The sequence below is a fragment of the Podarcis pityusensis genome (genome assembly GCF_964106645.2).
Source record: "Podarcis pityusensis genome assembly, chromosome: 1".
Taxonomy (NCBI): Eukaryota; Metazoa; Chordata; class Lepidosauria; order Squamata; family Lacertidae; genus Podarcis; species Podarcis pityusensis.
The window spans coordinates 50,744,860-50,768,862 of NC_138028.1; the positions used below are offsets into that span (position 1 = coordinate 50,744,860).

Below are 24,003 nucleotides of genomic sequence, written 5' to 3' on the forward strand. Positions count from 1 at the left end.
AAATTGGAGCTTCAGCTCCTTTCTGTCCAGCAGTAGGGGTGAGAAACCTTGAGAGGTTACATGGTTAGATGATGGCTGTTGCCTAAAACAAACAAACCCCCTTTATCAACAAGAAATGGAACCATATACTTCAGGAAGTTAACATCTCATTACTTTAATCAGGAAACCATAAATGGTCCTTCATGTCCACAGTCATAAGAAATAGTTTATAAGATAACAGGTTGCAGGGAATGGTCTTCGGCATTTTACAGTACAATCCTAAGCATGTTTCCTCAGAATTAACTTCCCCAGAGTTTAATGGGATTTACTCGCAAGAAAGTTTGCACAGGATTGCAGTCTCAGCCTGGTTTCTAATGAAAAGGAAGAAATAAGTTGTGCCCAGAGTCTTATCCCTGAGCTGATGCTTAGTGTTGTTTTTCCTTCCCCATATTTGGTGAAGAACAGAGCAGGCAGATCAAACACATAGCAATGTCAGCCAATCACACTGCTTAATGGCTAAGTCATTACAAAAATAAACTTTTAGCCAATCAAAACCCCATCAATTAAAACAAGTACCACAAACTTCTTTAAAATGTGCTTGTCTGAAAAAGCTACTTTCTAACTAAGTGCAGATCACAGCGAATGTATAAGCCTGTCAGAGACAATCATTTTAGAAACTTTCTACCAGTGCACTGCATCAACATGTGCATTTTTATTTATGACATCCACAGACCCAACAGGGCAGAATGGAAATCGAGTCACCAGAAGAGATCATTTTGAAAGCATAACCATGTCTGTTTCTGAAAATAAGTATTATAGTTTACCCTGCAAACGGGAGTGGGGGAAATGACAGCTGTTTGGAACAACATACTTGCAGTGACAAAGGACAAAGCAGCCTATATGGCTACTTTACAAAGTGAAAGCATCCACATACATTTTTTTTTAAATATAGGTTTCCTTTAGAGTAATAAATATTTCTTATTTTATGATAGAGCAGCAACATTTGAGGGGAATAAAGAACTTTGGACTAAAGACCCCCCCCCCAATTAAATAACCCTAGAGAATTAGGATTCCTAATTCATATTTACAACTGCTGACTGTAAACACAGCCTACAAACTCTGGATCTTCTCCAAATGCCACAGACCATGCTTGTGGTCTTGGGGAGGCAATATATTGACACACACCATGTTGGCAGGTAATATACAAAAAACAATTCTTTTAGCGTCTGTGGCTTACCTAGAAACTGCACTAGACAATCAGGTCAGGCCCCTCAATTCTTGTTTCCACACAGATGTGCAACATTGTGTTTGTTTAGGGCACCACTGGTGAAAAACGGCCCCTTGCCCTTATGTTTTAGCTGCACTTGCTGAAGGCAAGCCAGTGTTTGAACCACGCTAGCAGAATCTACAGTGCTCGCAAGACAGTTACATTTAGTCAGAGTTATTTCTGCTTGGCGTTACTGCAGATGCAGGGAAAAAGACTGTCCCCAGGAAACCAGATTGTAGAGCCCTGTTGAGGGAGGAAGAAGCATCGGTGTCTCTCAACACATGAGAAAACGGAAGAACAGGCCTTGATCTTGTTTCCTAATGCACTGTATTCAATACGAACCTCACACGGGTAGGAAAGCAAGTCACACCCTTCCCAAGGACTAGTTCAAAGAGATACAGACCACTGTTTCTGCACCTGACAGAGCAAAGCAATAGTGCCTACGAAATTGGAGGATGGGGACAGAACAAGACACTAAGGGAAGAAAGGCAGAATGCATGGGCTTCCTTTTCCAGGGTGTCTAAAAAGTTCAATGCCGCTGTAGAATAAGCCGTTTTACTGTAAGGTCTCTACAAAGGCATCAAATTCTTTGACATTTTTCTCATGGACAGCCAGTTTATCTGGTAGAGAATCCTGTGAAGACAAAGAAAAATTATCAGTAGCTACATTAGCCAGTTCTTTTTTTTTAACATAATACACAGCAGGTGTGGGGGCCCTCCAGATGTTGTTGAACTCCAACTCCCATCAGCACCAGCCAACATGGTCAATGGTAAGGGATGATGGGCATGGTAGTCCAAGAGCATTTGAGGGACCACAAGCTCCTCACCCCTGAGACACAGGAGTAAAAGAGGTAGTTCAAAAAACATAAAACAGAAGAGCAGAGTAAGGCATAATTAATAATAATAATGCCTTATCTGAAGACAGATTTGATTCAATAGATTCAGCACAACATTACTATCAAACTATGAAATGCTCTCAAGATCTCCCAACCTGTATGCAGAGCTATCCTGGAAAGGAGTAAAATGCTGTAAACAGCATCTATCCAAGTCCATGGCTTGTTTGTAGGTGTGAGGTGCATGAGATTGTGACCTCTGAAATTTGCTGGAACAGCTTTAGCACAATTACACTTGTCAGCCTGCTGCTAACAGATGGCAACTTGCAGGGATTTTCTTTAAAAACCTTTTGTACATTTTACAGAGTTTCAGAGGCAAAAACAAACATGTCATTAACCATGAAGAGCATATGATCTATAATAAAGCAGAGAAAACAAAAGGGAGGGAGAGAAGAGTGTGAACAAATGCAGTCAGACTTGCTCGGCTACAGTTGGGAATGAAGACTGAAGAGTTAAGACAAAGACCTCATGGGAAAGATATGCTCAAGGGGCAGGGGGAGCACTGTGCTTAAGGAATCAGCTCTGCACATAGGAGAAAATATGAAGTTGTGACTGAGTGCAGGATACTGTCTGAGGGAGCTACGGATGGTACAATTCTGAAGATGTAGGGAAGCAGGGAAATGAGAAGCAGTGTCAGAAAACACCTCAGATGATCTTGTAACAACATATTTATGTGGTACCAAAATGTTACTTCTTCATATACTGTGCTTTATCTCAAGGAACCCTACAAAAACCCTGTAAGGCATGTCAAAATGATTATTCCAATACATTGTGTGGGTGGTCACTGGGGCGGTCTAAGGTGATGAAAAAGTGGCCTGCCTAAGGCTATGTATTTTTATAGCACTTACAAAAGATTTGAACTTGGAGCTTTGGCACTTTTGAGTTCACAGCACAGTTATCTAATACATTAAATAATGAATGACCTGTTTGATCAGTCCTCTCAAATAAGGCATATTTGGTTTATGTATGGCAGGGAGCAATGTCCCTCAAACTGAAATCCCATTTTTGCATACCAGATCTTCTGCCATGGACTGAGCCCCAATGTCAATGGAGAGGCTGCTGAGCTGAGGAGGATTCTGAAATTCACGGTAGAATGTTCCAAGGTCTATTGGGAGAATGTCATCCTTAGAAAATGCCGGTTTCTAGAATTAAATGGACAAATATCAGTCAGCTGTACATTGATAACACAACAGTGCTCTGTTCAACCATCATCTCATAATGTATTTAACCACTATCAATGAAATGCATTCCATTGTTTCACCCAACAACAGCACAATGTACGGCATATAGTAGAACATGTTTTCATCTTTGTCCTATCAAAACTGGTCATCTGGCTATTCTCTGGACTGCAGGTGAACCTTTAGTCTGTAGTGTGTGATGTTATATTGCTTTTACTATTTTTGTTGGGAGCCGCCCAGAGTGGCTGGGGCAACCCAGTCAAATAGGCAGCATATAAATAATAAATTGTTATTATTATAACCTGTGTTGTAGACCACCTTCTTAGATACTGCTCTTTGCTCATGTCACCCTATAATCTGAGTGATGTAGAGAATTTGCTGAGATTGATTTGGGGTGACAGTTTGTGAAAAGGGCCACTTTTGGACAGAAGGCTGCATCAAATAGCCTTTGAGTTCTAGTCCTATGAGTAAAACTCATCATGGGTTCTTAAGAATAAAAGTTTCAGGTCTCTCAAAAGGGTCCAGTATGCTGGAATTCCTGCAAGCTCAGTCTTTCAATATTCTGGGAGGCCACATCAGTACACTTCTGCTTTTTAATGAAATAATATTCAGAGCCATTTGCCCCACACTGGTTCTGTGAAGATGCCTTTTCCCAAGGAATTTCATATATTTTAGCATTTCAGTTCTGCTTCAGACATCGAGGCGAAGGATGTATGTGTATGTAAAGGGCTGCATCAACTTACAAAATCAACCATAACAAAATCGTCATGGATGTTCCCATTGCTGCTGCCACTGGAGCCCACTGAGTGTAGGCTGCCCTGGAGGGGAGACTCTATTTCTGGAGAGTCAGGAGGATTCACCTGTTGAAGAGATCCAAGTGTCAGACCAACATACCCAAATACTGGCATGAGGGAATTAAATGGATGCTAAAAGTTATGTTTTTCAGTCAGAAAACACAAGCATGCTAATGGCTGGGTTAGGAAATTCAGACCCACTCAAATCTGAGAAGGCAGGACTGAGCAAGACTGGCATTTCTTACCATGGGGTCATTATCTTCTGGCTCAATGTTCTTGGGAGCAAACATAGCAAAAGGAATGTCCAAACTGGCCATGGTCACCTAGAAAGGATCAAAAGACAGAATCCCAAATGTTCAGTCAAATGCTGCTCCTCTTACCCAGCATGCAACACAGCACTGTGAATCTTCAAACTATGATCAACTAATGTTCAAAGGAGAAAGAAATAGAAAGGCTGCTGTTGTTTTCTGCCTGCTGTTTCAAGGGAGAGGATATTCCTTGTGTTTTTTCTTTCCTAAAGAACAGCACATCATAGAATTTCAGAGCTGGAAAAGACCTTGTCCAACCCCTTGCTCAATGCAAGTCTTGCAACCACCATATTTCTGACACAAAGTCTCCAAGAGCAATGAACTTAAATTACCTGGTTGATAGGTTTATTGACAAAGGCTCCCACCTTCCGCACAAATATTGTCTCCCAGAGATCATGTGGGGACCCACTCTTTCCTTCACTGCTGTTAGATACAGTTTCTGTGTCCTCACTGAGAGAGAAAAGAGAAGGGGTATTAATTGATTTCCTTTTGTTTTTCTTGCTCTGCACAAGCTCTGGAATGAAGCACTGGTACATGAGAGTGTATTATTTGTTTACCCATATGTTGTACTGCAGGTACAAAAGGCAGTATTCTACACACAAAGGACAATGCATAATGTGTAAAAAATATCAGCAAAGTTCATGGTGAATCAAAGTCATCTCAGTAGTCATCCCAAGTAAAACTGAAAAGGCCCTCTCCTGGGTACCCACTTGCTGTATTTCAGATAGTGGTGAGGGTGGTGATCTCAAAGGAAGGTATCCAAAGTGGAGTAGAAATCCTGGACAGACTCATTTGCAGGGGGTGTGTGTCTTAACATATTGTGGTCCCAAGATTTTAAATATCAAAGCCAACATTTTGAATTGAGCCTGAGAACAAACTGGTAACCAGTGAAGTTGGTGGAGGATTTGTGTAATACAATTTGAACAGAACCCTCCCAGCAACATTCTGGATAAAAGACTACAAAACTGTTCCCACAGAATATTTCACTACTCTTTTCTCTTTCTTTGTGCAAAACAGAATTTTCCTCAATGGATTTTGTTTTCTTAATATTTTCATGGGTATCTCCCCACTTCAAGTTGTGATTTGTATGTTGAATTAATATCCACACCATAAATGTCTTCAAAAGGCAATGTCATTCCAGGCCTTTAGAGCCTCCTGATCATATCCCTCATGGATGCAGGTACAGGTGTGGAGAGGGAGATTACAGCCATATGAACAGGGGCACTACCCAGACATTATGGAATACACGTGAACAGGCCCTAGACCAAATAGTGCCCCCTACACCTATTCAGCTTTTGAAAGCCCTATTTTTTATTGCATTTGTATCCCATTTCATGACTTTGAGGTGTAGTATGCATGGATGATTTATTCCTGTCAAATAATGGTGATTAATTGGCAAATGTGGATCTGTCAATCTGTATATATTGATATCACACATAAACATAAAAAACACTAAATTGGCTTCTTCTAAGCTTGTGGGAGCTTCCTAACATTAATTGAAATGTACTAACATCAAGAAATTGAACTGTACAGCAGTGCTGGCTGGACCAGTATTAAATAGTGTTACAGCTTTACAAGTGAAGATGAAGTGTTTGCATGTTTATTTAAGTTTATTTAAGGGGACAGACAGTGGGCAATTTGAGACTAGCATCCCAGGCACTTGTCTAAATTACATCCTCAGGAAAAATAGAAATGTTAAATTTGCCAAAGCTACCAGTATTAAACTGCAAATGTCAGTGTTGGTACTGTCCTCATCTCTAAAGGGCAAGGTTTGTGCTTAACCCTAACAGAAGCTCTGCAGGAATTGGTGTTTGAGGTATTCTTGTTAGAAGCTACAGCTATGCTTTAGTACCTGCAGTCAGTCATTTTACAGAAATGAAACCACAACTACTTTATTATTACTAATGAAGAGTCTAGTATGTGGAACTAATGAAATGTCACAAGGTGGAAATAGTGGCATTAAAAGTAGCTGGATCAGACAGATGTAGATCTTACTAAGAGTACAGCTCCAGTTCTTACATTTTTAGCTGCTACTGAAATTTGTAAAGTTTCCAAAGTCCGAAACAATGCTGAACTTTAGGTGCTGATCCATCAAGAATAGTGAAAGTTACTGTAATTACTGAATACTAAATAATGTTGATTTTATGTGTGTAGATGCATTTTACTATGAAAACATTCTATCAAACAGCTGTTGGATTTGTAAAATTACTGTCCTATCTTCCTACAGGGCTGTAGTTACTGCAAATGTAGGAGAATCCTACTTACACATGCTTTCTCTGCACTTTCACTTTGGGGGGAAAGAAAGGGAGGAAAAAGAATCTGAATTAGGGAAAGTTAAAATCCTCTAATGATCTTCCTAACTGCCTCTTTCCAGAAAGCTGCTTATAGCCTAGCAAATGAATTATTATTTTTAAAACCTGTAGTAAGACTATGAATCACCATGGAGAGATGGAAAACTTACCTGCTAGCTGGAGTAACTGCAGAGTAGTGACCCCCATCCAAAGGGGTGCATGTGGCCATTCTCTCATGATCAGCCTGAGTGCCATGAACTGGTTGGCTAGGAATCAAGGGCACTCCTCCATCCTTCCCTGGAACCATCAACTGGAGGAGAAAGGGATAAGAAAATTAGATATTTTAGTATTCATTTAAAAAAGCTCTAGGCTCTTTTATTTTCAAATGTATGGTTGCCTGACTCTCAGTGATAGGTAGCTGACAGCTGGTTACATGTTATACTCATGATATGAGAAACAGCCTGGTTCTGCCTGAAGGCTTCCTACCAACAGGTAAAGAGAGCTGGAGAGGATCTCAGTCACTTACAATGAAGTTAAGACAGGGAGCACCAGAAGAAATTATCAACTAAGGAGAGTGATAACCAGACATGACAAAGAAAGCTGGGCACTGGCCCCACATTCCCAGCACTTGACTAGGATATCCTCCAGTTTTCTTTGCTTTATGGCAGAAAGCCTTCAAATTTCTTAACAGGCAAAGCAAGGCTGCTTCTCATGTTGCTCAGCTCTGACTGTACCCTACAAGTAAAATAATGGGGTAAGAATGGATAGAGAAATATGTCAACAGTTAAGGAACAGAGTTAGCTATGAGACATATAAAATGGTCTCAAACCTCTAAGAATACCTGGTGAGGATGTGCAGCACTCAAGCCGCCAGCAAAGACTACTGGGTAGGCCAGGTCAGCTGATCCAACTCCCAGGGCTGTAGGCTGATAAGAAAGACGAGAGCTGGAGAGCTAAGAAATGAGAGGGGGAAAGGGAAAGGGAGAGAAAGGGAAAACCCCACACAGTCTGAATAATTTTCAGAATTACTGGAAAAGGCCAGGAAAAGAAATCAGATTTACAGAATAAAATACTAGGCTGGAACTGAGGTAGTCTGAGCCACATGCACACACAAAACCAAACTAAACCAAACCAATCCTAAACATCTTTACTTAAAAGAAAAAGTTGCCACCGATTTCAATGGAACTTATTTTCAAGTTGTGTTTAGGATTACCAGGGACCACTCTCAAGCCTGGATTTTGCTTTAAAATGATGCTCAACACCTACAAATGATGGAGATGACATTCATATAGGACTGAGAGGATAGTATGAAGTATGTTGACCAATAACATGCTGGACAAGAGAGCAATTACTTAAAAGCTGTGTTTATTATTTGTTTTCTATGAGTTTTTTTTAAATGACTGTTCTGTGTTTTATTGAAATGTTTTATATATTATTGTTATATGCTACTTCAACTTCCTATTGATCTTCACTGCCTTTATTAAATAAATGCTACAGAAGAAGCCTGGAAAACCATTGCTCTGACAGCAGACTCTAACTGTGGATATAGGTTCATTGTCAAACAAATCATGTGACCAACTGCATGCCTCTCTTTGACTCCCACACCAAGAAGGGCAAAGCCCGAACATAAAGCCTCACATTCTGCATCTCAGTTATAGAGGCAAAAGTTTCCAGAGCAGGCATTTTATAGTCCTCAATGTGAAAGTCCACCTCATAGCCCAAACCTTCCTCTGCTTAATATTTTAAAAATCTTTAAATTGTATATATAACCTAATAAACAATATCATTAAAACAAGAATACTACATCAAACCCTTAAAAGAACAGTTGTGTAAAAGCATATAAAACAAATGAAAACAGGATTTCAGGGAATTCAAACAAATAAAAACAGGACTGTTTTCAAAATGACTCAGGTAACATTAAAAAATAGAATCTATTGGTATCACACCCCCAAAGCACAGTCTGAAACAGCTACAGAAAAACATTGGACAACAAAATATTAAATTCCTCACTGGGCTATCAGAAAGCTCTGGAAAAGAAACAGAAGAAATGCCTATGTGGAATACTGGGCTCACAGTAATTAATTAATGTGCTCCAAAAGCCAATGTCTAAGGCCAACTGTAACAAAATTAATCCACTAGAATAAAATTGACTCCTGAGGTACAATAACTGCTTCAGGCCTTTATAATGGTGACAATAAACTTTTAATTTCTTTAGAGGTGAAAAATATTGTTTATTTCCTGTCCCCTGGTCAACTCAAGAAAACACACAGCAATTTCCAGAAAACTATTCCACGAAGCGATCAGTATTCTACGATTGCTCTATAAAGTTTGCCCTGTAGTCTAAACTACATATTTTCATTGCTTCTTTGCAAATTTCCTGTTCAGCAATAAAGACAATAAATTTATAACTTCAGAGATGTTTGATTCATTTTCTTTTCTAAAAGGTAGTAAGTGACTGAACAGATTTTGCAAACCTCTAAGCACATTAAACTCAAATGCATGTTTCATTTTAGGCTAACCAGCCTAAAGAGCCAAATCTAAGGAAAATTATTTACTAGTTAGTGAAAAAATACTTTTGTCATGCACCTTCTTTATTTTAAAGGTGATGTCAGGCCAAACATATTTTTTTCTACTATGAACTCACTTGATGTGAAAAGGTCAGCCCCATCAAAGGGCCCTTCAATGTATCCGTCACGACAGGAGGAGGGGTCTGAAAATGTGCTTTAGTGACAGTAAATACACACTGAACACAGACACACAAAAGGAAAAGAAAGAAAAAGACTTCAGAAAGAAAAACTGAAAAGAGTTGGATGAAGTGAATGTTGGTGAGGACTGTGGCTACAGCTATGAGAAACATTCATACATGTCAAAGAGTTGCAGAATTGCAGGGGAGCTGCATGCTTTATAAAGGGTTTAAAATGTCAGGAAACTGTTGTCTGCTTTTTAAAAAAAGTGTTCCTAGTTGTAGTCTTTATCAATGAATTCACTGCTGATCATATATAACCAACAGCCTGAAACTCTCTTCTAAAGTCAGATGTTGTAGGACTTTTACTGATCATCTTAACAACTAGGCTTGAATAGCTGTTGGTGACAACTGAGCAAAGGGGGAGCTATATAAAGTGGAGATCACTCTAAGTCCTCATGCATCTCAGTGATCAAAGCAATCTCCAGTTGCACTAGGCTTGAAGGTTCAATACAAACAGTAAGACAATAGGCTTTGTCAAACACTGCTTTTTTAAAAAAAGATACCTCACCCTGTTACAAAGCAGCTGAACACAAACCCTAGCAAGAACAGAGCAAAAGCCTTGAGCCACAAACTCATCAGCTGTGCTGGCTGTCAAAGTCAGAAGCCATGTGTCTTCAGACTAGAGTTTGATTGAGACAACTGAAGTAATAGATTCAGAACCTTTTATAGGAACTTGTTTCTTTTGTGATATTTGACTGGGCAACCAGGAGAGCCCCTAAGCATAAGGCAAAAATCTTTAGAGTGCCCCAAAACATACATAAATTGGAACTGGACACTTTGATCCAGGAAAACAGGGGTGAAGCAGAAGGCTGTGCCCAACCCACAGCTGCCTGTAGAGCATGCTCATCCCCTAGCCTGAAGTTAAGATATGATCCTCAGCAGTTTCCTAGGATTATGTGCACCACAAGTGTTACATGCCTTCTCCTTCCCTAACAACATCTGTTTACATATCTTCTCTTCTGGAAATGCAATCAGAAACTCATTTCCACACCAGGGTTGCCCTAGTGAAGGAGATTCGAAAACTAAACCTTCAACACCAACTGCACAGCTCCAAAGGCTCTTTGCCAGTCTTTTAAATCTATAGAATACATCGGCCAGAATATGGAAAGTTTTAAAAGGAAAAGAGAAGAGAAAAGTGACCCAATCTTTAAGTATTTTACACTTGCCAGGTATAGAGAAAGGTTTTTAAATTGCAGCAGGATGGAAACAGGTGAATACTATGCAATCAACAGATTGTCAGCAAAATTGATTCAGAACTTAAACTGTACTCTGTGCAATCAAGTGTGACCAATACCACATTGTTTTATCTATAAAGAGACAGAATTTTTGTATGCACAAGGAAACTTATCATTAGGCACAGATGTAGTAAACTATCATTTAGTTTTCAGTAACCTTCATTTTTGTATTTGTCTAACAATCTGTAATATTCAATTTTTTAAAACGTTAACTAAAAATACAAGTGTCTGTAAACTAAAACGTGCCTTGTTGACAAACACGACAATACAGCTAGCTGCCTCTCTGAAAGAGGCATGCTGGAAAACATACAATGGTCTCTGAAAAATTGTTTACCTGTGATGGTGGAGAAGTAGAAAAAGAGGTGGTGCAGGCTTCTTGAGAATCTTCCACTGATGGGTATGCATTTTCCTCACCAGCTGTTCTGTAACAGAAGGAGATAAACTTCAAAATGGGAATGTTCAATAAAACACAAGATTTAAAGTACATACAGAGACAGACATTGTAGACAGAACATCTGAGTGGAGTTGAAAGGAGAATTATGAAGGAGCTCTAACTCTTTCCATATCGGGGTTTAAATAAATGCTACTAGAGTGGATTAAGTCTGGATTTTATTTGTCCAGGAGAAGTATGAAACATTATTCACCTATCTGCCTTTTAGTTTTTGTTAGGAAGATTCTTCCTGATAAATGTTACCTATGCTACCAGCTGTAGAACATAGCTGTCAACGTTTCCCTTTTTTAAAGGGAAATTCCCTTATTCCGAACAGGATCCCTGACAAGAAAAGGGAAATGTTGACAGCTATGCTGTAGAGATGTACAAAATGTAGCTTCAAAGCCAGTTTAAAGCACCTTATCATTGCTTTTGGTCTGACTGCAAAGGAAATGTTTATAAAATAAAACCTTTTACTAAAAGAACCCTTTGATTTTTATGACCACCTGTTATGTATGCTTCAGTTGAGATTCCTGCACTGCAGAGGGTTGGACTAGAGGACCCTTCAAACTCTAAAATTCTATGATTCTTTGTCAAAATATTATACATTGCAATGGGTTGGCTCTAGGCTTCCCATAAGTGGAATTCCACTTCCAAGATGCTTCCGCTGGATAAGGAGGGGGTAGTTATTCATCAGTTCCTAGTTTCACTGCTCCTGAGGGTTGCAAAAAGTGAGGGAGATGGCATACCTCCAGTCCCTCTTCCTCCAGCAGAAGCATCTGCTGGTAAACATTCCCTTTCACAAATTAAAGTAGATCCAGTATTTGAAAACTATATGAAATAAATGAACCACGAATGCTTTTGAATGCTGACACTTGAGTGTACAAACACTAAAATCAATGCTTGCAATGCACTGTGTTAGCTTTCTTCTGCAACTCATTTCACTTAGCAGTTAAGAGTTTTCCCTCTGCATTGTATTTTTTTCTGATTATATACTAATGATGCAAATGAGAATTCATGTGAACCACTGTCTACATGAACTGGAGAGAGTCTGAAAGTCTAAGAACCCTCTAGACCATATGCCATTCACCCACTTCTTATAGAATAGAAAATGCAGGGTTTTCCATTTCATGTAAGGACTTTTTCTTTTCTCCACCCAGCAGTGCATGATGCAGAGGCTCTGTATTTGGGAAGAACTGCCTTCACCTATGATCTGTGATTTGCATTTCCTCACCTGTAATTGCAGGGATGCATGGGTGAGGAGCTGGGGTAGGGACGGTCCACAAAGTGATCAATGATAATCCCCATGATAGGTGGGGTCCTCTCAAACTGCCTGCAATGCAACAAGCAAATGGTGTTATTCATAAGACTGTGTTCTCTTCTCTGCTGCAACCCCAATTCTGACAGCTAGACTGCTCTTCTGCATCAGTTAATGGGAAGCAGAGCATCCCCACAATTCAACCCTGCAACTCCACACATGAACAAGGAAATTGGTGTTCAGGAGCATGACTCAGGGCTACCAAACAATATCACTCCACAAAATCTGAGAAGCCCAGGATTTGGGGCTTCAGAAATGGAAAGTGTCCTGGAAAATGTGGATTAGTTTGACTCTCATGCTCTCACCTGGTAGACATGAAAGCTAGGTTGATTCTGTAGGCACAGGACAAAGTGATGGTGCCTAATGGAGTACCCACTGTCCCAACACGGACGGTCTGAAATCCTATGGAAATAGAAGAAAAATTACCAATAATAATAATAATAATAATAATTATTATTATTTAATAGTCAGCATTAAAGATAAAGATTGATTTGCCATTTCTCTGTTGCTGAATGACAATTTATGTCATTCTGCTAGCAACAAAGGGATAACAATATGCTCTCCTGCCATATCCCTTACTGAAGGCATACCTCTTCCTAATAAATCTCTCAGCATCTTTTTTTAAAAAGTTGTTTTACTAATTGTGCTAGTCCATGTAGGGACTGATGCACGTGCTGTTAATAAATGTTATATTGCTATTATTGACCTCCAGTAAGGGACTCTCCTAATTTCCCCTACATCCAAAATCCTTCATGTTACTGGTATATAGTAATTGGTTTTTTTTTAAGTCTTCAGCTAGTTTGTTCATTGGCAAACCATACCTTCTCCCAAGCCACTCAGCTGAACTTCTCCGAAGTATATCCTATGAGAGAGAGAGAGTGCACATTAAATATAGTCTACTAGGTAGTATAAAGTCAGGTGCACTAAGTGTTTATCATTGAGCTGGGTCTTCTGATTTACAAAGTACTTTACAAGATTAAGATTCTTTACCTATACAATATTTATCTGAGTATTATTGCTTTTTACTCATGAGTACATTGTTGTTAGCCGCCCTGAGCCCGGCTTCGGCTGGGGAGGGCGGGATATAAATAAAAATTTATTATTATTATTATTAACTGGGACTGAAAGACAGCAGTTTGTCCAATGCAGTCATCCAGTAAATTCATGGCTGAGCTGGAAATCTGAACCCACAGCTCATATTCCATTCACTGGTCATCAGATGAACCAGAAGTACCATTGCAAGACCCAATTCAGGCTTGCCCTTTCTATTTAAAAAGGATCCCCCCTCACCTGCCAAACCTTTAGCGGTTCGAAAACTTTCTACCAGACATGTTCTAAGACAAAGATGGGAGAAAAAAGTTATGTTTTAACTAAGGATCCTTTTAAAGGAAACAACTGAGGAAGCAAGTTGGCTTTTAAAGGGAAAGATATTCTAAGAATATGGAGAAGCTAAAGAAAAATAATGAAGCGTTGATCAAGAATTGCAAAATACCATAGGAAAAAATAAGTGGGAAAAGTGCATAAGAGCCAATAGTTCTATTGTTTCTATTTCAATATTTATTACCTGTACAATATTACATATTCATGACCTTGTTTCCTGGAGAGTCTGTAGGCAGGAGTCACCCTTGTTATAGCAAGTAAAGACTTCAGTAATAGAGACAGTCTGTTGTACACAGTGTAGGAAACTTTGATTTCTTTATCACACCTAAAAAGCACAGAGAAATGAGTTAGTCCAATATTCTCAATGAAGTGACACAAAGTACACTAATACAAGCTAGAGACAGTGACATTTGTGGTCTACTTTAGATTTAGCCATGTAAAATAGAAGCAATTGAGATTACAACTTGCCCTCAGAAACACAATCTATTCATATACCTTATGCAATTTGTTCCCAAAGAATATTTATCTAATTGCAAAAAAGTATTTGCAGAAGTTACAAATAATCTTGTACTAGAATTAATCAATGTTAAGTTTTTGAGCATTTTGTAGCTTATTTTCTTATATAGCTTGTAGATACCTATATAATTATCTTGCATAATTCTTATTTTTAATCAGTTAGAAATCCTTGTACTTCAGCACCTAGCCAAAAAGATACACATGACTTTAAATACTGAACAGGTATGTTCTGTGAAAAGACACTTGAATTTCTCAGCTAACAGATACCAAGAGTTCTCTCTTACTTGAATGATAAATGTCGTAAAACCTTAAGTCCCTTTGCAATTTTTCTAGTCTAGGAGACAAGTAAAAGCTACGAAGCAGCAGATGCTTGTGGCTAATTATGTTTGCCTGATACAGAATTAAAAAAAAAATCAGAACTAAACTGCTGACTCACTGTAGATAATTTAACTCCAGTGTCTTCTACAACATTGTTAAATCAAAACAGGCCATTTAAATCATGGGTCAATAGGAGGATTTATTTTAGAGTTTTCTGCCATCTAATAATAACTGCCCTTTTAGATCCAGGGTGAATTGATTTAAATTAGTCATTTAAAATCACCAACAACCAAAACAACCAACAGAAAACAACCTAATTTAACTCAACTTTCCTATTTTGTAATTCATGCATTTCCTAAACCTGAGTGCACACGGAGTGGTTGCTATTACCATTTAACCATATTGGCTTGCAACTATAGTCATTGAAGATAATCCAAACCTCACATGGTTTTAGCTCTACCCTGTTATATCTGCTTCAAGGCAAGTGGGGAAACTGTGAACATGACTCAGAACATAAGAAGAGTCCTGCTGTATCAGACCAAATAACTATTTCGTTGAGTCTTCTGTTTCCCACAGTGGCCAACCAAATGCATATGGGAAGCCCACAAACAGAACATGAGTGCAACAGCCCTCTCCCATTGTTGTTTCCCAGCAACTAGTATTCAGATGAAGTTCTGTGCCCTTATGCACTCAGTCAGCCAAGGAATATCTGCTTATTGGACAAGAATCAGCAACACACACTTACTTTTCATTCATTTCCAAACACCAAATTTCCAACTCCATGGAATCCCCCTGCAGTGGAAAAAGGAATGTTTAAATAACATCTTTGTGAGATGCTCAATGAATGGGAAAAACCTGCAAAATAAGTTTATCATCATATGAATAATCTTTTTTGATCTTACTGTGGTTCCTTTGGAAGTTGAATGGAGACACAAAATTCAAAATACTTCATGTAATAATGAATTTGTAGCTATGGTTTGCTCCTTCTGATTCATAAGATTAAAGATTTGTATATAAAAACAGGAGCACCTTTCCCCCCTTGTGAGATGCGCTCAGCTTCCTTTTGACTTCAAATGACAAATATACTTACAAATGGCCTCAACAGTTTGGCCCACATGCTTCTGGTGGGCTGTTTGTTGAAAGCAGTTTGTTTGCTTGTTTAAAGCTCAACCCTATACGTGGTAACCATCATACAGTTCATGTTTTATTTTTCTAATGATGATTATTTTAAAAACAGATACTGTATTTAGGCTGAAAAACTATTTTGGATAGTTAGGGTGCCTCTACACAACCCTCTATAAAGAATGTGACAACAACATAGTAACTGCAGTTTATGACCTAGGGTGGCTCTTTTTTATGTATAGACTCTCCTTAACAGTGTCAGTAGTGGTGCGCTAAAAAACGCTTGCAATAGATATCATGTGTATAGTATGAAGACATTGCTGACATGAGCCTTAAAGCATGAAGATGGCAGAAGTATAGTTTTGCTTAGGCTTTACCTCAGAGGTTTTGAGAGAGATTTCCACACACATTGACCGCCCAACAGCAGGCAGCTGTCCTGCCAAGGCTTTTTTTGCTTCATGGGTAACTTCTGGGATATCTTTGATTGCCAAGTTGAACTGCAAAATTAAGAGAGTTGATTTTACTTTTGAGGAACTTATTTGAGAAATCTACCATGTGTCACACAACAGGAATGTATGTATTGGAACTTACAACTTACTGTATTTACTCAAATGTAATGCACACCTTTTTTTGCCAAATTTCATCACAAAAATTATTGTGCGCATTAGATTTGATGCCGCATTTACATTCGCAAGCAAATACTTTTTTGGTTTCCAGGTTTTGAAATTTGAGGTACACATTAGATTCGTATAAAGATGACAACAGGACAAAATATTCTCTGCTGTCACACACTGATGATTACTAATAACAGTCTTGCTTTACTTTTTTTTTGGTAAAGCAGATAATATCATCACAAAAATTTCCCAGCTCCTTCCTTGTTCTCTCTATTTACAGTTCCTCTCTTGAGAGCTTTTATCAGAGCCACAGATGAAAAGTAATTAAGAGAAATCTACCCAGAATCAGCTGAGGTAGAAACTATTCAGACATATATATTATTTTTATATCCAGTACCACAAGATGCCCAAATAGTAGTTTTATGTGGTTAAAAAGAAAAGGAATACTGTTTTAACATTTTTGCATGGTTCTATGTCTGCAGTTCTGCTTCAGTCTTATGTTTCCTGTATCTTAACATGACACAAGTATGGGAATAATGGGATTGCTATGAGGAATATAGTTTACCCAGTCAGAGCCTGTTGGCGAGGATGATGATCGAGTACAGATTTTTTCACCAAGTCGGGCCTGGACAATCACTTGTACAGTCTGAAAGAGAAAATATGAGATTTGTGAGAAGTCAAGATTTGTTACTAAACAGGAGAGAGATGAGATGAAACACAGAAACAAAAGTAACCGCTTTCACTACTTCAGTGTTTTTGTTGGTCTTCCATGATTTTATCCTTCCCCTCTTGCTGTCAAGATCATTCACCTCTCTTGTTGGTAAAACCATACATTTCTCCTTTAATCTGTACATACGCTTTACCAGCTTGCTCTGCAACATCTATACTAATCTCAGTCAATCAGCGCAGGACAATCAATGGGTGCTATAGGATGCTGTCTATAAGCAAGGCTTTGATATCTAGATACCTCCCTTCCCTTCCCTAACCTCACCACTGTGTGGCTTCCTGCTTTGTCTACCTGGAATCCCAGTTCCAAACTCCCTTTCCTTGACTCTTAAGCATATGTGATTCAGTCCCAAGGTCTGCAGACAAGTCACCTGACAGTCAAATAAGAGCTTGTCATATTCAAAAGCTGGATGACTATGGGGCTTTGTTTTGTTTTGATACTATAATCTATATTTTTAGAAATCCAAATGAAGTCAGAGATCAGCAGAAAATGTTGTTTTAAAAGGTTTTGACATTGCATCAATCAACATTATGGCACGGCAGCATGTGGCATTGCAATAAGTACAGGGAGTTTTGGTTTGTCACAGTGCAACAGGAATGTGGATTTTTTTTTTTTTTTACTTCTATTCCAAAAAACAAAAAATTACCTTCAGAGCAAAAAATTTGATGAACTTGTCCAGGTCCTTCCTGTCCTGGGAGCTGAGATCAGTGTCCATTGCATATGGAAATCTAGAATAGAACAGGCATAAATATTCCAATTTGTTACTAATAGAAGAGCTTACTATATTATTTAAACTAATCAAAGTTAATGAACTTCAGGAAACTATGGTAATCTTAAAGAGACATAAAACTAATCTTAACCTTGCTGAGATAAATTTGTGTGATTTACATTAATAAACTACTAGCCACGAAGAGAATATGCACCAGTGAAAAGTTTATGTGCATTTTGAGAATCAGCTCAGTTGTTATGGGAACTGGAGCAGGAAAAGATCACATTTTATTTAAGCTGCTGAACTTGCTAGAACTAAGTGCCAAATGAGTTTGGTCATTATATGCATTTAAAGAAGCACATTTGTACAAAGCAATGAGAGTCTACACATGGAAGTCATTCTTTGCATAAAAATTGACCTATGTAGGCAGCAGAGCAGTACTGGCAGGTAACTGACCCCCTGATGGCAGTATAGCTGATGATATTTTTATTAAGTCCTCCAATTGTGTTGCTGGAGTGGATATGTGGGCAGACCTTGCATTTGTCATGTCACAGCCCTACTGTAGCTTAGTCATACTTATGAGCAGGTGCTAGTCTGTGAAAGTTCATGCCATAATAAATGTCTTCAAGATACCCCCAGACACTCCCCACCATCCCATCTCTCCACCATCCCAGAATGCTTCACAGGTACATTCCTTGAAACAATATAATGTTAAAATGCAATGGACTCAGCACTGGGCAAAAGTGCAAAGTACACCTGAATAATACTGTCCCTTTCTCTAAACAGGTGTTATATTTGATAAACTATTTCATTTCTTGATAAATGAACAATGATACCTACCTAGTTATCATGAAACTGTGACAGATAAAATGCAGTGTAGAACAAAAAGGGCCAACAGATTTGACCTAAGCTGTAGTTAGGAAAATTTGCATGTTTGCTTGCTGAAAATAAAGTTTTATATATCAGAATTTGACCAATATATGGATCATGAGCTGGATACAGACTAAGTCGTGCTTGAGAAGACCCACTGAAATCAATGGAACACAAATTGACTAACTTGTCCCCTGAATTTGAGTGGATCATGCTAAACATCACACACTATTTTTCTCAGTGATCTACCAATGTTACTGAACACAGCTGGAGCCTTAATGTCAGAATATTTATTTTCAGCCCAGAGGATAACATTATCTAAAAGGTGATATTTTTTACCTATGAGCTAGCCAGGTCAGGGAACTATTGGGTTCTAGGCTTCAGAAAGCTTTTTTGCAACTGACATCCCCATCCTCACATGAAAATCAATACACACAAACTGTAGCACTTATCAAAATTTTCATTTTTGAAGTTTTGAAGAAAAACTTCCATTATATAATGGAAATTAACACAAATTCACATATGTGACACACCTTCTTTGTGATGGTCTATTGTATATTTCAGACATGCTTGTGCTTTACTGCATGGTGGTAATTTCCACGGGACCAATCCTACTCTAAACCCTTGTTGCTTTTAGTGCCTCTTTCCTGAGTAACTATAATACACAGCATATCTAAAGCATAATATTTCATTTATTATTATTTATATAACACTTTTCAGGAAAATCTCACAAAGCGGTTTACAAAAAAAATTAAATTAATAAGTATTACCGTATTTTTCGTCCCATAGGACGCACCTAGTTTTTTTTTGGGGGGGGGGAAATAAAGGAAAAATTTTTTCCCTTTATTTCCCCCCCAAAAGCAGGTCGGGGAAACTGAACAAGGTCGAGGAACAGCGGGATGGCGGCGCTGCGCCTCCCTGCTGTCCCCCGAGCTTGTGGGGCTGGCCGATGTCTGCCCGGCGCGCGGGGCGCTCTGCTTCAGGGCGCCCCGCCCGCTGGGCAGCAGGCTGCTATCCGCAGCGTGGGGAGCCCTGCAGGGAACTCCTGCAGGGCTCCCCACGCTGCGGATGTGTTCCCGAAGCGCCGGGCGCTCTGCTTTCAGGGTGCCCGGCGCTCCGGGAAGCAGGCTGCTATCCGCAGCCTAGAAATCCCTGCAGGACCTCCCGCAGGCCTGCCTAGGCTGCGGATGTGTTCCCGAAGCGCCGGGCGCTTGCTTTCAACGCGCCCGGCACTCTGGGAAGCAGGCTGCGGATGTCTTCCTGAAGCCTGGAGAGCGAGAGGGGTTGGTGCGCACCGACCCCTCTCGCTCTCCAAGCTTCAGCGAAAGCCTGCATTCGCCCCATAGGACGCACCCAGATTTCCCCTTCATTTTTGGAGGGGAAAAAGTGCGTCCTATAGGGTGAAAAATACGGTAATTAAAACGGAGTAATAAAGCAGCAAAAACAAATTACAATGACTTTTTTTCCAAAAGCTAGATATTGCCTTCTCTCAGATCAAAACTGTTCTTCAATAACACTGTGGTGGCAGGTTTCTTTTTACAGGGTAAGGAAACAGCTTTCTTTGCTCTCCATTCTGGCAGACACATTTAAAACAAAGGGTGTTAAGAAATGAGTAACCTCAACCCATATAGTATTTCAATGAGAATACAGGATGGACAATTATACTGGTTATGTCTCTCAGTGCAGTGATTCTAGAACCTTCACAAGGTACTAGAATATCAGAGATACTTCATGATTCTCAGGTTACAGATCATTCACTTTGGGCCAAGCTGTAGCTCAGTAGTAAGGCATTAACTTTGGAGGCAGAAAGTTCCAGGTTTAATCACCAGTTAAAAGCACTTCGGTAACAGGAGGATGTGAAAAACTTTGGTTCAACAACTTTGAAAGCTACTGCCAGTCAAAACAACCAATACTGGGCTAGATGCACTCAGTATAAGACAGTTTTCTATTTCACAAGGCTTTCCAATTAACAGCAGCATTGCTTTCTCTAGTGCAAACTCCTTAAAAGCAGGAAAACATTTTAAAAGAGCCCAATTAAAAAATTCAAATAAAAGCCAAACACATCTGGTTGACACACAAAGCATTTATGAACCTGCTCCTCCTTTGCCTGTTTACCATGTTTTGAGAGTAGGGAGCAGTTGTCTTGGCAACATTTGCATCACAATCTCCTAAGAGGAACAAGAAACACTAGATAGAGCTCCAACTTAGGGGTTGATTCTTTCAGGAGAAATAATTATCCTTGAATTCAAGTCCAGGCAGATCTAATGTATGCCACCTCACCATTAGTCTTTCTTGGACCCAGAGAACTGAGTGTAATGTTAAAGGCAAGAAATTTCAGCCTGCTCAGTACCTAGGAAGGAGAGTTTGTGGGAATCCACTGTAAGTTACTGATTTCCTGAATTAAAAAACAACAGCTACATGTAATAATAATCATAAATTATTTAACAACATTAGAAGAAAACTGACTATATAATATTTTGGGGCAGTAAGAATATGTTGCAGTATGGAGTGCTTCTGTATGGTGCTCCAGTCAGCCAAGCCTTCCTTCCTTACACTCCTGGCATCACCCACCTCAGTCAACGTACTCAGCCTTCAATGGGCTGTTTTGACTCCCCTGCCTCAACCTAAAGATTTTTAGTACTTTTGCAAGCTGGGATACCCAGAAGCCTGCTGATATCTCTCTCTTGTGCATGCATGGTAATGTTTTGATTACATAAACACTGGCACTTGGATAATTGAATTTGCTCTTAGTACAGATTCTATGATAGAAAGCATATGTTTATAAACTTGACAAGCTGGATCTCATTTTGTTCTGGAATGAAAATTATTTCTGTTACATTATGAACATATATTTCTAAATTTGGAGAAAATACTAAATATGATGTCCTAAAGACCTATGGTTCACTTATCCCCATTTCTTCCAGTAGCACCTTAAAGACCAACTAAGTTAGTTCTTGGTATGAGCTTTCGTGTGCAAGCACACTTCTTCAGATACACACTGTGTATCTGAAGAAGTGTGCTTGCACACGAAAGCTCATACCAAGAACTAACTTAGTCGGTCTTTAAGGTGCTACTGGAAGGAATTTTTTTGTTTTGACTATGGCAGACCAACACGGCTACCTATCTGTAACTTATCCCCATTTATTATATTTCCTAAAATAGTGAGACAGCTTACAAGAATTCCCCATTTTGTACCTCCTGAGGGCTGCTTCCAATGTGCATAGTATGTGTACCTACAACACTGCCCACTATGTGCAAGAACCATATTCTGTTTGATTTGTGTGCGCACTACAGATGTCATCAAAAGCTACGGCTGGCTCTGGGGTCTCTCAGTGAATGCAGCATACATGAAAATAAACTAGAGCAGACATAAAATTCTAACACTTTACAAGGAACCCTATTGGCAGATATAGTACACAGAGGCATATGCCTTAATTCCTGTAAATATGAAGCAGCCCTATTTTAGGTTTTGAGGTAGATTTTCTTCTTGATAGGAACCAAACTATGATTATCAACTTTTTTATTCTTGTTGTTACAACAAACTGGAAGGTAGCAAACATTGCTTAGTCCCTAAGTTAATATAAGTTCTAGGGGAAAAGAAATGTAATTTTAAGGCAAATAAAAATATGTTTCTAAAATGCCTTTTCTCTTTTATTGAAATTCAAAAAAGCCAGTGATTCTAACTAAACTATTTTTTGTTTATGCGAATGGCCTAGTTTTTCCATTACGCAATAGGTATTTTAAAGACCCAGAGCCACATTCCAATGCAGAGTTAGGCACACCAAGACTGAAATACTAAAAGTATTAACTAGAGAGAAAGTCCCACTCCTCGTAGCAGAACTGCACTGTTTTGGTTAAGATTTCAGTGAACTTAAGCATACTTGAATTTGTGTTGAATTGTGGCCCAAGAGTTAGAAAAGCCTCACATTATTTCAGTCACATTGTTGCCTGAAAGATTTAGAAATATCTCTAGATCAAAAGACCATGAGGTCAGATCACATGATGAAGACAAAGTATGCAGCATAAAGACTGGCAGCTTGATCCTCAAAGGAACACATGATGTAGAACTAGTTAGTGAAAATAGGCCCTGTGTTACTGGAATCCTTTGAATACTGTTGCTTTAAAGCAGCTTAATCAGTTATCAACAGCAGATCTGAAACAACGTCAGTCAACAAAACTCCCTTTTGGCAAGGTCATGAAATAAGTTACAGATATATTCAAGCTCCCACATCACACATGCTAAGAAATTTAGTGGTGCAGCTGGGTTTAAACCCAAGGGCATGCACGTGCCACGTCATACGTTGACTACATCACATCCTCAAGGAGGTTTTATTTTCAGTACTCCTTAGGTTCTGAAAGGTTTGTCTGGAAATAAACAGTCCTCACAGCCCTATTTTCCCTACTACCCACAACTCTATACAATCAGACTGTGATCCGCTGCTCTCCCCACCCCTACCTACTCTGTGGGAGCAGACCCATCACCCTACTCCAGCAGAAGCCTAGTCGAAACCCATCAAATTATGTGCATCTGAGGTGCAGGGGGGAATTACCTGCGGGGAGACGGCTGAGGTGACGGCTCGGGGTCTCATTCCGGGGACGAGCCCGGAGGCTATCTTAGTCCCTCCTCATGGTCAGACCCAGTGGGCCTCTCCGAAATCCTCGCGGCTGGTTTCGACTCGAAGGGCTGGAAGGTGCCGCCCTCGCCGCCTCCTGTGGCTTCTTTCCTCAGAGAGGAGACGTGGCAGTGAACGTCCTTTGCTGGCGTCACCTCAGGAACCCCAAGACCCCTCCGGCCCCGCAGACTTGAGGGCCGCCCGCCTCTCGTCTCCCTTCTTCCTGGCGCACCTTTCGCGCTCGGCTCCGCTGCCCAATTCCCGCGCGGGACAAGGCTTTTTCCTCAGCCCCGTCTGGGAATATGGCGGGGGGGGGGGTGGTTCGTAGATTCGTAGCCCAAGCCTGCCGGGAAAACAGCGCCTGCTGGGGGGAAGGGATGTTGGGACCTTTAGTCCCGAGGCGGGTGACCAATATCCGGCCTCCACTCGCCGCTGCCCAGCGCTTGGTCCAGCCCAGGGAAGGGGTTGGGAATGCCCGAGGCTGGCTGGCCCGCGTACGAGTGGAGTCTCCGCTTGCGCCGCCCCTTCGAGGAAGGCTCTGAGGAACCGGCGCCGGCCTTCGAGGAGAAGTCGCTCAGTCTGCCGGCCCTACGAGCCGACCTGCCCGTCGTCGCAGGTTACACAGCCAGAGTGTCCCTCACGGCCGCAGACTCCCCCTGCAGCCGCCGACACCGCCGCCATTGCTGCTGTTTGTTTT

General features: G+C 40.0%; 1 protein-coding gene across 10 annotated transcripts; it reads right to left on the reverse strand.

Moving 5' to 3' along the window:
- Positions 1–138: 138 nt before the first annotated feature.
- Positions 139–23,999, reverse strand: ATG13 (autophagy related 13). 10 transcript variants are annotated; one of them, XM_081001881.1, is made up of 19 exons: positions 20,146–20,324; positions 18,664–18,764; positions 17,761–17,842; positions 16,953–17,033; positions 16,151–16,270; positions 15,397–15,443; positions 14,002–14,142; positions 13,259–13,299; positions 12,743–12,839; positions 12,354–12,452; positions 11,024–11,111; positions 9,353–9,451; positions 7,551–7,634; positions 6,880–7,019; positions 4,751–4,868; positions 4,356–4,433; positions 4,060–4,176; positions 3,152–3,280; positions 139–1,879 (listed from the first exon to the last, which is right to left on the reverse strand). In XM_081001881.1, the coding sequence occupies exons 2-19, from the start codon at positions 18,672–18,674 to the stop codon at positions 1,802–1,804; spliced, it is 1,650 nt and encodes a 549-aa protein (XP_080858007.1). In that variant the 5' UTR covers positions 18,675–18,764; positions 20,146–20,324; the 3' UTR covers positions 139–1,801. The 10 variants fall into 10 exon arrangements, with proteins under 10 accessions (XP_080858007.1, XP_080858004.1, XP_080858006.1 ...); XM_081001878.1 differs by having other exon boundaries at positions 7,551–7,661; XM_081001880.1 differs by lacking the exons at positions 18,664–18,764; positions 20,146–20,324 and adding an exon at positions 23,244–23,999 and having other exon boundaries at positions 7,551–7,661.
- Between the last annotated feature and the right edge of the window lie 4 nt (positions 24,000–24,003).